Source organism: Gopherus flavomarginatus, chromosome 3, assembly GCF_025201925.1.
Source record: "Gopherus flavomarginatus isolate rGopFla2 chromosome 3, rGopFla2.mat.asm, whole genome shotgun sequence".
Taxonomy (NCBI): Eukaryota; Metazoa; Chordata; order Testudines; family Testudinidae; genus Gopherus; species Gopherus flavomarginatus.
In genome coordinates this window covers 285,322,958-285,336,993 of record NC_066619.1, presented here as the reverse complement: position 1 = coordinate 285,336,993, position 14,036 = coordinate 285,322,958, and the positions used below count along the sequence as shown (strand labels likewise).

The window sequence follows — 14,036 nt, the reverse complement described above, 5'->3', positions numbered from 1 at the left end:
ACTGGAATTATTCGCTTTTCAGGAAACCTTTTATTCCTCTTCTGAACAGCTGATTCTTTTTGAGAAAGTGCCAGATGTTAGCTAGCTGTTTACTCTGTGCAAAATCACTTAGTGCTCGCACTGCATTCTGCTGGTTCTGTAGATACCCGTGGCTTTGGTTCAGGAGAAATGAGATTCCTGAAGCAGTCGGCGCCTCCTGCTGGTCTTCCAGGGAATTAGCATTTCCAGCCTCCGGAGTGCCCTCTGTTGGCCGGTGTCTTGCTTGCTGCTGGGCCCAAGTTCCTCCTGAACCTCACTGCCCCTTTCCTCCCAGGTGCTGCCCCCTGGTAGCACCCCCAGAGATCTGGGTTCTCTTCCCCGAGGACCTGCCCACCCTCTATCCCCACCTCGCCTCAGTCTATGGCCACTGCCTGTCATCACCTAGCCCCCATTCCCTGAGGCAGACTGCAGCGTAAGTGCCACTCATCACCCGCAAGGAGGAGTTGGACCTGCTGCCTCTGCCTGCCCTTGGGCTGCCCTCTGCAACTCCAGTGCCTTTGTGTGGCCTTTAACAAGGCCTGCGGCCTGGGGAGTTACTAGGCCAGAGCTCCCCAGCTCCTTGGGCCTTCCCCCAGCCCTGCTCCAGTCTCGGTACCCTGCTTAGCTCCTAGCAGCCAGGCCCATCCCTCTCCACATCTAGAGAGAGAGACTGTGTGTTCCTAGCCCACTGTCCTCTTATAAGGGCCAGCTGGGCCCTGACTGGGGCGTGGCCACATCTGTGGCTGGTTCCCCAATCAGCCGAGGCTTGCTGCTTTCCCCAGCAGCAGCTCTTTCGCAGCCTCAGCCCTCTCCCAGGCCTGATTTCAAGCCCTTCAGGGCGGTAGCGGGTGGCCACCCCGTTACACAGTGTGTCTAATGTATTTAAACTTATCTGGCCCCCTTATCATCATATCTGAGCAACTCCCACTCTTCCATGTACTGATCTTCACTACAGCCTCACAGTGCTATTATCCCCATTATACAGATGGGGAAACTGAGACTAAGTGACTTGCCCCAGGTCATGCAGAGTCAGGAATTCAACTAGGTCTCCCAAGAGCCAAACTAGTATCCTAAGCAATGAACCATCCTGCCTCTTCTGCTGAACCATCCAGCCACACATCGCACGGGCATAGGGCATTCCACATACACTGCTCTCTGCCCAGTATCTTGTAGATCTAGACCTGTGTGTAACCGGGACTTAAATATTTGTGTGAAAAAATCTATTTCCACGTTTCCAATCACCTTGGCATGTAAGCCCCGTTTACCAGCCCAGACCTTGTGCATGGCAAAGTCTGAGTTGGAATTTTCCATGGGCTTATGCTCGAGGGTTATAGCAGATTCAGAACAATGTCCCTTTTTAAAGAATTGCTACAGGGTGTTTGCCTGGATTCCTGGATCTGAGTTCTGTACGAACTAGTCTGAACTGACGTTGGTGGAACAAAGATTATAAAGTCAGGGACAAGTGTCACACCTGAGTATATGTGCAGTGTTTGGGGATGCAATGGGAGCCTTTGGTGAGGGATGAAGGGCTGATTCTGAGTGGGGAATACGTTCTTTATTTGTGAAGTGTATTTTGAACCCCATAGAGGCTGGCAAAGGCTCACAGCAATCTAGGAGATCAGAAGTGGGTTCTGCTAGACTGGAAAATAGAAATTTCCACAGCAGATCAGATCAGGGGGCCACCTAGTTCAGTAATCTGCCGCCAGCACTGACCAGCACCAGCCAGTTGAGATGAAGCCCTTTCTTTCTGGACAGTTATGAAGTCGCCTGCCGATGGGGGAGACTTCTTACTAGCTAGAGTTGATTGGGAAATGATTTTCCCCCCTGTGAAATATTCATGGAGTCGGATTGGAGTCATCGAGTCTGACCTTAGGCCAGAGAACTTTCCCACAATAATTCCTAGAGCAGAGCTTTTAGAAAAACATCCAATTCCCATGAAACCCAAACCAATTGTTATGTTTGTTTCCATCAAAAATTCTCTCTGAAATTTGGCAGGTTTTCACTGAAAAACCCAAAATACTGAGAATCATTTCAATTGAAAATGGAGCACTGGGGGTTTAAAACAGAAAAGTTTTGATTTTCAGTAGCCAAAAATCAGGGAAAAAATATAAATTTTGTGTTTTCAGCAAATTTTTGACAAAAATGGACATTTTTTCCCACAGAAATATCCATTTTGTCAAAAACGTTTTGATGGAAATTTTGTACCAGCTCTATCCCTAATCCTAGCTCTTCAGAAGATGGGTCATTGTCTGAGGCATGAGGACTGACATCCTGTAAAGGTTTTACTCTAATTCATATATCTGCTATTATTTTTATCCACATAGGGCTTTGTTTTCAAAAGATTGTGGCTCCCACCTAGCACTGGGGTTGCCAGAGAATGACGACTCTGTTTCATGACAACTTTCGAGGTTTAGAGATTTGACTTTGTTTTGTGCTGGAATGAAACCAAAACCTTTCAGATGTTTCCATGAAACAAGATTGTGTCAAAATGTCTTGGGCTGGGATCAAAAAGGTCCAGTTTTCTCTCTCTCTTTGGAAGTGACCAGAGAGTTCACCCTGAACCTTCCCATCAAAAACGTTGTTAACTTCGAGATCTTCCTGTGAAACATTTCTGCTTCAACGAGACAGCATTGTTTTTTTTCTATGAAAAAACGTTTCATAAAAAATGTGCCAACCGGGACCAAAAGAAGTGGCCAGGTCAACAGGCCCAGTGCATGATGGGTGCTGACTCTGAGCACGTTTGAAAACCTGACCCCACTTGTGGTGCCGAGGGCTTGATGCTCTGAGTCCAGAGCTCTTTTGTAAGTCTGCCCCTAAATAGCTCATTCTTTTTATATCCTATTAAGTTATTTGTAGGGATGGGTGAATTATTCATAGCAAATCACTTGTTTGTCTAACAGAGCCCTCCTTGTATGTTGTCTGTTCATTGATCACAGGTTTGACAATCCTCTCTCTCATCCGTCTCTCTGTTCCATATGGAGCATAGAACCTTCCCACCTGCCTTCCATCTCTGGTCTCCTGCTGCTTCCACCTTAGCTTCTTCCCATGTTATTTTAACAGTACTATTGACATTATAATAATTACACTGTTGCCCACTATCTTCTTCTGAATCCTCCCTAATGTTCCCGAGTTATTTTTTAGTGACCTTTGTGATACAGCATGGCCAGAGGGCAGCAGGAGAGTGTTAGCAGGGAGCCTTATTCCCTGCAAGGGGAGGAAGGTTTGTTATAGATTAACTAGAGCACCTGAAGCCAATTAGAGCACTTGAAGCCAATTAGAGCACCAGCAGTCAGTCATGTGATAAAAATCCCTGCTTCAGTCAGACAGTGTGGGAGTTAGACTCATAGACTCTAAGGCCAGAAGGGACCATTATGATCATCTAGTCTGACCTCCTGCACAATGCAGGCCACAGAATCCTACCCATCCGAGTTGGAGCAGGAAGGTTTGGTTGGAGCAGAGAGCAGTTTGAAGGAGTTGGAGCAGAGAACAGTACCAAAGAGAGACAAAAGGAAAGTTTGGAGGAGCGCTGCGGTGGGCTGAGAAATCCAAAAGAAACCCTAGATAAGGGGCACCTGGCTTGTGTAGAAGGAGGGCTAGAAGCCCCTTCCCAAGCTGAAGGACAGGAGAGGGAAGCAGCCCAGGGGAAGGAACCGCTAGTTCAAGTGGTTCACCACAAACCTCAGGGCCCCTGGGTTGGGACCTGGAGAAGAGGGCGGGCCCAGGTCCCTCCCTCTCCACTCCCCTCCTCAAGGACACTAGTGGGGTAATTAAAATACCGGTTCAGAGGCAAGCAATGGTGCCCTGAACCTTCCCCAAAGAAGAGAAAGCGCAAGACCCAGCATAACAGAACCGGCAATTTGCCACAGCTTGTACATTGTTCGGAGGTCTCCATTGAACTGTCTGCAATGAGAGCCAGGTGTTTCCCCTCAGGGGAACCCAGCGACGCAGGGGGCAGTTCCATGTGGATTGCTCTGCGCTAGTCAATACAGAATCTCAGCTGCTGCTGGCCTGCCCATTCACCTGGCTTTGTGAACCTTTCCTGGAGTGCCTTCCGATCCTTCCCGGATCTGATTGACCCACATCATTCATGGTATCAAGAATCTATTTATAGTGTTACAAATCCCTGGGCCAGAGGACTTCACAGGTATCTCTAAATATGCTGTGTATACCCCTTGACCTCTCTGTACTTTACAACGAGAATGCCGATCCTTCTGTCCTCATGTCATAACTTAGTCCCAGATTTGGACCTTAGCGTCCAAAATATGGGGGTTAGCATGAAAACCTCCAAGCTTAGTTACCAGCTTGGACCTGGTACTGCTGCCACCACCCAAAAAATTAGAGAGTTTTGGGGCACTCTGGTCCCCCCAAAAACCTTCCCTGGGGACCCCAAGACCCAAATCCCTTGAGTCTCACAGCAAAGGGAAATAAACCTTTTCCCTTCCCCCCGCCCCAGGTGCTCCTGGAGAGAGATACAGAAGCAACCTCCGTGAATCTAAGCAGAGGGAGTCCACCCTCTCTAATTCCAGTCCTGGAAACAAAAGCACTTCCGTCTTCACCCAGAGGGAATGCAAAGTCAGGCTAGTAAATCTAACACACACAGATTTCCCCCTGACTTCTTCCTCCCACCAATTCCCTGGTGAGCTGCAGACTCAATTCCCTGGAGTTCCTCACTAAAGAAAAACTCCAACAGGTCTTAAAAGAAAGCTTTATATAAAAAAAGAAAGAAAAATACATACAAATGGTCTCTCTGTATTAAGGTGACAAATACAGGGTCAATTGCTTAAAAGAAATATGAATAAACAGCCTTATTCAAAAAGAATACAATTCAAAGCACTCCAGCAACTATATCCATGTAAATACAAAGAAAACAATAGAAACCTTACTGTCTTACTATATTTGTACTCACAACTTGTAAACAGAAGATTAGGAAGCAGGAAATAGAAATCCTTCTCATAGCTGAGAGAGATTCCGGCAGAAGACCAAGAACAAAGGACTCACACACAAAAAACCCTCCACCTGGAGTTGAAAAAATCCTGTTTCCTGATTGGTCCTCTGGTCAGGTGCTTCAGGTGAAAGAGACATTAACCCTTAGCTTTCTGTTTATGACACCCCAGTCCAGAGCTTCCCCTTAGCTTGACAAACAGGGTGTTTGCCTTTGTATTGTCCTTGAAAACAAACTGATTTACAAGCCCTAAATCACAGTGAAACTGGTTTGGTGAACACCCCAAAACGAAGAGCACAGGGAAAGGGCAGGTCAGTGGTTAGCTTGCTAGTCTGCAGCTTTGCCGGTGTGAGTTCAATTCCTATCTCTACCACAGCCTCCTTGATAAGTCGTTCAGGCCTAGATCTGTAAAGGAGATTTAGGTGCTCAAATCTCATTGACAATCAGTGGGATTTAGATCCATAAGGGCTTAAAACACTTTAAAAAATGAGCTTTAAGCTCTCAGCATTGTGATGCTGGGTGCAGCAGTGCCCTAATACCTTTACAAATCTGGCCTTAGGCTCTCTCTGTGCCTCAGTTTCCCATGTAGGCAATCTCAGACCCCAGTTCAGTAAGGGAGTGTCTGAGGCTTGTGAACCTTGCAGGGAAACCTGGAACCAGCGGCTGGAGTTGGCATCAAACCCAAGAGGCATTTGTAGCTTGACACGACAGGAGGTGAAACATGACAGACTGTGCCTTGCACTGAACTCAGCAGTGCTCAGTCAGGTGGGTGCAAAACCCAAAGGAAAAGTTTGCACACAGCTCTGGGCGGTAAACCTGGGCTTTGCTGGGGCAGAGCCTTGGCCCCCTCCCAGCTGCAGAGTAGCTGCACCCCATGTGCTACTGGACTGCAGCAGGAAGAGTCCCACGTTGAAGGGTTTGCTGAAGTCTAGTGCCGCTTTGTTACTGTAGGGTTAGCTCAGCCGTGCTGCTTGGGAAGTGCACAGTTCAGGTGCGGTTTCCTTGTGACACCAAGCTGGGTGTTGCAGGGTCCTGGCTTGAGGTTGAAAGGTTTACACAAAAAAATGGGCAGAAGGAGGGATGATCTACACTGTGGCGAGGAGCAGGCCTCCCAATCTGGGTAGACAGACCAGTGCTGCTAGCTCCGCCCCACCTAGCGTGCTAAAACACTGCAGCAGGGGCGGTGGCACGGGCTAGCCAGCTGAGCATGGCCCCGGGGGATCAGACAGGCCTTGTGCTGCCACCATCAGTGCACGAGCCCCAGGCCACCTAGCATGGGTCTGTCTACCTGGGCTTGGAAGCTCACCCGCGGCTGCAGGGTAGACACACCCAGTTTGCTGCTAGACGGTTATCCAGAATAATAGCACATGGAAGGCTTTGCTCAAGAGTGCTGCTTTGGTACTGTAGGGTTAGCTTAGCCAGGCCCTTCTGTTATTGTAGAGTTATGTGAGCCATGTTGACCTACCAGAGAAAAGAGCATGGACACTGTATTTATACGCTGAAATATACAAGACCTTTCTAAATAGTGACATTTGCTGCAAGCCTGGGCACCCCAGCTTCTGATTGCAGTCCTTTCGGTCCTGTTCTCTTCGGTGGAGGGGACAGCAAGCACCATCTAACCAGTTCAAAGAACAGATAGCCAGGCTGGGCAGGGATGGTGTCCCTGGCCTCTGTCTGCCAGAAGCTGGGAATGGGCGACAGGGGTTGGATCACTTGATGATTCCCTATTCTGTTCATTCCCTCTGGGGCACCTGGCACTGGCCACTGTTGTCAGACAGGACACTGGGCTAGATGGGCCTTTGGTTTGACCCACTATGGCCATTCTTATGTAGATATGAGCCTCTGAATCAGCTTCCTAACAGAAAGAAAAGAGATGGCTGAGCCAGACAAGTGGCTTGGAAAGAAACCACTTCCCTTCCACCACAGACTCTACTGCGAGCCCCGGCCATGCCCTGCCTCTGGCCTGTTAATCGAGGTGGATAAAAACTGACTTAAAAAAAAAAGAGAGACTCTAAATCAATGTAAGTTAAGTTTTATAGATGTTAAACAAATATAGCTAGATATGGGGTATCCCCCTGGTTTGCAAGAAGCAGCACCACCTTTCGTGTAAAAGCTCCATTTAGTTAAAATTGGCATGTTTTAATGGTTACCAACCAATGAATAAACTTGGTTTTAGGAAAATGGCTAAAAAGCACAAATGCAAAGCTCAATAGAAACACAGGTTTCCTGCCTGCTGATTTAAATCAGGGTTAAAACGGGTGATTTAAATCACTTTGATTTAAATCCACCCACCTTGCTATTAATGGGAGCAGCGAATGTAAATCACCAGGCACAGGGAATGAGCCCCTTAGATCTTTAATTACCCCCTTGCATCCTTATTTGTAAGTTTGTCCAGCCCCGAGTGGTGCTGAGCTCCCACTGAATTGAACAGGATTGTATCAGGGTGCTCAGCACCTTGCAGGACTGGGCTCCCTGTGGGTTTCATGCTGACTTGAGAGCCCTGGGAAATGAAACCCGCTTGTTATCCCCAGGAAGGACAGAGTGTGGGACATGATCCCCCCCTCCCCCACAGCCCAACCAAAGTGTCTCCTTGCCCCTGGCTCCAAGGGACCAAGCCTGGGGGGCCAGAAGGGGCTCAGTGTCTGTGGCCTGTTCAGTTTGTTTCCTGAACCCCCCTGTTCCCACCCCTGTTTATCCCCAGTGCTGCTTAGAAACGGGGAGACTCCTGCCCAGCCTTGTGCAGGGAATTCCCCCAGAAGCTCTTGCTTTGTGGGCGAGGGCACACAGGAACCAGGGCCCATCCCAATGAGTTGAGAGGAATCTCCCCTTCCCCAGGTTGCCATGCCCTCTCCGCCCCTCTAGCCCCTCGCTGATCCCAGGGATTGTGCTGCTGGCCCCAGAAGGAGACGCTTTTCTCCTAGAGATCTCAGTGCAGCTCCAAACTGGCCACTAGGTGGTGCTAGGGAGGAGCAGCAGGTGAGTGCCGCCCTTCAGGTGAGCTTTGGACTCCACAGTGGGGTCCATGAGGTCCTGTCTCAGCAGTTATAGCCTCTGTCCACAGGCCTGGTGCCGTTCAGCCCAGAGGCTGGGTATCGTCTATAGGATTTGCCTAACAGTGGCCAGTGCATGTTGCTTCGATAGAAGTTACTGGCCCCAGCATGCATCAGACTGTGCTATATCATGGGAAAGGGTTTTCCCTCCTGACCCCAACTGGTCTGGTGCCCTGGAGCATGAGGATCTGAAGCCCCTGTCCTTCCTGTCTTTAGCAGGTGTCACTGCAGATGCTATTCCTGCTGTATAAATCTCCCAGGCTTTATCTAAGTCTGCTAAGCCACTTGCCTCGGTATTATCTTGGGAGAGGGTCCAAGACCCACTCCTTGCCCGTGGTCTGGCAGCTCAGTGCAGCAGGTCTGAGGTGTCAATGGGTGTGTGAGGGCTGCAGGTTATGATGATGCGAGTCCTGCTGGCATGTTTTGTCAATGACGTGGGTGAGTGAGATGCTCACTGCCCACAGTGCTAGAATTTAAACACAGTTGAGATCTATAGTCTGACTGTCTGTCCACCCATCCATCTGTCCCCATCCATACCCCCACCTCATCCACCTCATCTATTTCCCTATACAGACCCCTCCCTTATCTGTCTGTCTTTCCATCTCATCTCCCTTCCTGGCATCTCGATACCCACCTCGCACTCTGTCGCACTTCTCTACTGGGGCACAGTCAAGTGGGTCCTTGGCCCTTTGGCGTCTATGCAGTGAGGTCAGAGCAGGCCTAGGGTCAGCCACGGGTAGGAGGCAGAACAGCAGGAGGAGCTGGTTGCTCTAGGGTGGCTGGGCTGCCTGGATTGGGAGGAAAAACAGAGACATGGGATTTCGAAGGGCAAGTGTCATCCTGGGGTTAAGGAAGAGCCTGTGTTTTGGTGTATCCAGGAGCGGCTCTGGTTTTTGCTGCCCCCAAGCATAGCAGGCAGGCGGCTTTCGGCGGTGCGCCTGCAGGCGGTCTGCTGGTCCTGCAGATTTGGTGGCATGCCTGCGGGAGGTCCACCGGTGCTGCGCCATCGGCGTCCCTGCCACCGAATTGCCGCGGACCTCCCACAGGCACACCGCCAAAAGCCGCCTGCCTGCTGCCCTCACAGCGACCAGCTGGCCACCCCCGGTGGCTTGCTGCGCTGGTGCCTGGAGCTGCCCTGGGTGTGTCTGGAGCCCGCTGAGCCTTAACCCAGCCCCACTCCTTATTTCAGTGAGAGGTGGCTGTGCTGAGAGCTTCCACTCTGGACATCTCCAGAGTCCAGGCATGTCCAGATCCGGGGGTCTGGTTCATAGATTTCAAGGTCAGCAGAGGCCGTTATGATGATCTAGTCTGACCTGCCGAACACAGGAGAGTGCCTGCCATGCCCTGATTCCTTCCTCAAGCCCATGTCTTGTGGTTGAGCTAGAGCGTGTCTTAGAAAGAGACACCAGTCTTGCTTTGGACAGTCCCCGATGGAGAATCTGCCATGTCCCTTGGTTTGGCCTGGGACAGGGCACGTGCTCAGCTGCAGAGGTTGGTTCCAGATCCGGAAGCAGATCCACCAGAGCTGGGGCTGCTCTGAGTTCTGGTTTGGTCCCATCTCTCTCTCTCACTATTTCTACCCAGCCATCGCATTGCACTCTGGGTAAATGCACTGAGCGGCTAATGGGATCCCTCCCCCAGACTGCTTGCAGTCTAAAGGAACAATGGATACAGCCCAATGGGCAGCCTAGACGCAGCCTGGGGAGCGCACATCTGCTGGATCCATTTATCCCTCCATCTGCCACGTCCCGCCCTTGAGTGCTCCATGTTGCAAGGGCATCTACCCTGGAGGGACACAGCGTTTGCCACGGAGGGTCTTTTGCTCCAGATTTTGCTATCCCCTGGTGGCTGGAGACCATTGTCTCTCTGGCTCCTGGGAAGGTGAGTGGGTGACTGGGCTGCTGAATCCATTTGCTCTAGGATGTTTAATACATTGTGACAGTCTCTTTCTCTCTCTCTTTTCCCATTCCTTCCTTTTCTCTCTCTCCCTCTTTCTCTCTCTTCCTTCTGCCTTTCTTGCTTGGTTGCTCTTTCTTCTTTTCCTACTTCCCGCTGCGTCCTTTCTCCTCATCCCCTTCTTCCCCCTCGCCTCCTTCCCCCTGTTTTTCTTTCTTTTCCACTTCTGCTGCACTCTGTCCATCTCCCACCCCCTGCCCAGGTGAAAGTCTGGTTCCAGAACCGGCGCACCAAGCAGAAGAAGGACCAGAGCAGGGACTCTGAGAAACGATCGTCCTCCACCTCTGAATCCTTCGCCACATGTAACATCCTCCGGCTCCTGGAACAAGGGAGACTTTTGTCTGTGCAGGCCCCTTCCAACTTGCTGTCTCCAAATTCGAATCCCATCAGGAGCCCTGCCGGGAATGGATCCAGCCTGGCTCCCTCTGGCACCACCTCGCCTGGGCTGAGCAGTGGAAACAGCCCTCCTGGGACAGGAGCCTTCAGCCTGCAGGTCCCATCGCTAGCATCCTCCTCTTCCTCACCCAGGCTCCCTGCCACCCCGCTCTGTTTCAGCGGCCCGCTCCTGGGCAGCCTGCACGAGCTACCCAGCGGCTACGGACTGGGGAGCTCTGCCTTTGAGCCTTACACACGGCTGGAGAGGAAAGACAGTCCTGTACCCAGCAAGAAGCCGAGTCTTTAACTAAAATCCAGTGTCAAAATCATCCCCACCCTCCACCCCCACCCTGTCTCCCGCATGGGGCTGTTCTGTGGCCAGTGGAGTTGCAAAGGCCGTTGAACAAATGTCCAGGTGATGTGTGTGTGACTGTGTGTTCCTGTCACGGAAATAAAAATACAGCTGCAGCCAACACCCGGTTTGACATGCTCGACTTGGCAGGGCTCCCCGGGGAGACGCACAGGGAAACCACTGCTTCTGGGGGCCCCCCGATCTCAGATTGCTAGAGGGTCAAATGCGCCCCTCTTCAGGGAGCCAGCCAGGTCGTATGTATACACTGATGCTCTGTCTCTTGCCGTCGGGTCCAGGGTGGGGGAGCGAGGGATGGGGGAAGGGTGGCTGGCACCATGTGTTTTAGTCTGCCTTTGTTTGCCATGGAGTGAGACTGCACAGTCACTGTCTGATCTATTTGATTGCAGGAGCCAAAAATCATCCAATACCCTGGATGTGAAGCCAGACCTGGACTGAGGCCAAGTGGGACAGGAAGCCCCAGGCAGCTAAAGCCAATCCCAGGGGGTGGGGTGGGAGGGTTGAGATGTTACAAAACTCAGGGGTGTGACTTTGGAAGAGCAGATCCTTGCTCCTGTGTGTTGGCTAGAGAAGCAGCGCAAGCTAGTGGTTAGAGCAGAGACATGGGCGTCAGAGATCCTGGGTGCTATTCCTGGCTCTGCCTTTGGGCAAGTCCTCATTGTGTGCCTCGGTTTCCCCATCTGTAAAGAAGTTTGTGCTCCTTTGTTTAGGTGGCTTGGGAGAGTCTGGGAACCTGTTGCAGGAGGGGGAGGCTCAGAGTCCAGTCTCTGTGATCTTGCCTTAATCTGTCCCTGCTGCGCATGGAGACAGCACGACTCTCGCTTGGTTTGTTAATCCCATCGAGCTAGGGGGGTGCACTTGAAGGAGGAAGCAGGTACTGTACATACAGGCTGGCGTTGGTGCCAATGATCCTTTCAGTCCTCCCCACACCAGCACTTTTGGCACAGAGAAGGGTGGGACTTAGAGAGCCCCTTGCCCAGATGCCGGTGTCCCCCACCCACACACTGTTCTCCTGCATTGCAGAGGGGCCTGGGGGCTTCTGGCAGCTCTTCTGCACCAGTGCAAACTCAGGTTCCAGAGCAGCAGCTTTAAGGATGGACCTGACCCAAAACATTACAGCCCCCGCCAGGCCTAACAGAGGTGTCTGGTGTTTGGATCAGCAGCCATTGGCTTTTGACAGAGTATATACAGCGCTGACAGCTTGCCCAGATGGGAAATGAATGGGGAGCCCTGCAGGTTGTATACAGCTTCTTAACAAACAGTCTCTGGATAGTCACCAGTTTTATGTATCACACCAACACCCCAGTGTCCATGCCCACTTGCCAAGCAGGATAATAAACACTGCTCCCAGGACGGCTGCCAGCCTGGACAATATGGCTGCTAGAAGACACTGCTATGCAGAAATGTTAACTCACGTTTTGACGGCTTTTCTACTAGGGACATGGGAAAAGAGCCTAAGACCCAAACATTTCCCTGCCAACCAACGGTGACAGCATGTGGGTTAGTCATTAAGGCCCAGACCCTCAAAGGTATTTTGGTGCCTATAGGAGTTAGGCACCCCAATCCCTTGGAAGATCTGAACCTAAGCCTTTAGCAAGACCTTTGCTGACACTTAAGATCATCCAGATGGTGTCGGAAGATTGAGGCTGGTCCTTGTCTTAAAGAGTTTGTCAGTTTTGAACAATCCAAGTTCAAAGCAATTTGGGAATTTTCCTCCCTCCTTCCATGACAATTTTTGACCGAAATGAAAATGTTCCAGGTTTTGGCTAAAAATGCTTGGCTGTAGAAAACCAGCCTTTGTAGTTATTTGGGGGGTGGGGGGGAAGGTTTAACGAAATGCTCCAAACATTGAAAATGGGCATTTCCCATGGAACTTCCTGCAGTGACAGAAAGCCCGTTTGTGCCGCAAAACGGTTTGGACTAAACATTTTTGAGCATTTCTCGTTAAACATCGTTTCAGGCACGACATTGACCCCACATGCCGCTGGCCGTTTCAGTCGCCTGTTCTTCCTGTTTTAGAAACCTGTGAAAGAGGGACACAAACAACAGGTGAAACAGACTAAGTGACTGGACAGGGAACAGCCTGAAAATGACTGAAGAGAAATTGTTATCAAATGCACAAAGCAACCAAACTGAAAAGCAAAAACCAAACTGATTTGCCTGTCTCAGCCCCCTCTGTTCTAGCTTGCGTGGTGTTACAGTGGGCAAGGGGTTTTCAGAGAGAAGAGAAATTGCTGGTACAGTACCCCGTAACTGGAACTTATAGGTGGGATCAAGAGAAAAAATTGTCATCCAGATCCAGATTTTGAACCCTCCCGAATTCAGAGCCAGGTTTTGGTTCAGCCCTCTACCAAGTGGGAAGCGGGCGTGGCCTTTATAAAAGGGTTTCAAAACCCCCCTGAGGCTTACTGGAATGTGGGTTCTGGCCCATTTCTGAGCAATGGGGATCAGACTCAGAAGCGTTTCTCCAGACTGCCCAGGCAGTGGTAGTGCAGATCAGACAATACCCAGATTCAAACCACCCTTGAGCTGGTTCTGTGAGACCCAGTGAATGCTGGGCAGAGCCAAAGCCACCCTGTTTCCCTCCCCCCGTCTCTAATTTAACCCCCCACCGTGGCCTTGCTCCTGCCCTGTCTCCTTGCCGATGCAACCGGTGCGATAAGTGATTTCTGCTGCTTTGCCACGGATATCCAGGGGTGCCTGATGTCCTGCTGATGGGCATGAGTGATCGGAGTCGAGGCTGGCCAGGACTCCTGTCTGAAAGTCCAGCTGGGTCCTGGGAACAGTGATATAGACACAGAAACAGGCAGAAAGCTGGTGGGTCCAGGATGTGTGGGCTGCGTAGGAGGGAACAATGGCTGTGAGAACACAAGTGCATTATTAGCAATGGGCCTGATCCTACAGTCTTGACGTGGGGCCAAACTCCCATTGACTCCAGTGGGAGCTGGGCTGAACTGCTGAGCGCCTGCCCAGCACTTGCAGCTCCTTGCAATATCGAAGGGGTTGTGGGCGCTCAGCGTCCATACCTCTCAGAATTGGGCCCAGATGGAGGGCCTGATCCTGTCATCCACACCTCTGCTCTTGCAAGCAGCCTTCTGGATGTCAACAGGCTTCCACATGCGAGTCAACTTGGAAGGGCTTCAGGATTTCCTCCTGCCCTCTTGGCCCTGATCCTGCAAGCCGCTAAAGCCCCCCTGGCTCTAAAAGAGATTTGGGGGGGGGTGTGGGGGCTAATCAGCTGAACACGAACTCCCAGTGTGGCCAAAAGGGCTAATGGGGCCCTGGGGTGCATAACCAGAGGAATCTCGAGTGGGAGCAGACAGGT

At 51.0% G+C, this 14,036-nt stretch overlaps 1 protein-coding gene across 1 annotated transcript in view; it reads left to right on the top strand.

Annotated features, from left to right (window-relative positions):
- Positions 1-10,772, top strand: part of VAX2 (ventral anterior homeobox 2) — a 50,381-nt gene extending 39,609 nt beyond the window's left edge. The window contains exon 3 of the mRNA XM_050943425.1: positions 10,169-10,772. Within this exon, the coding sequence (XP_050799382.1) occupies positions 10,169-10,648 (480 nt within the window). The 3' untranslated portion in view covers positions 10,649-10,772. The remainder of the gene's footprint in view (positions 1-10,168) is intronic.
- Positions 10,773-14,036: the final 3,264 nt, after the last annotated feature.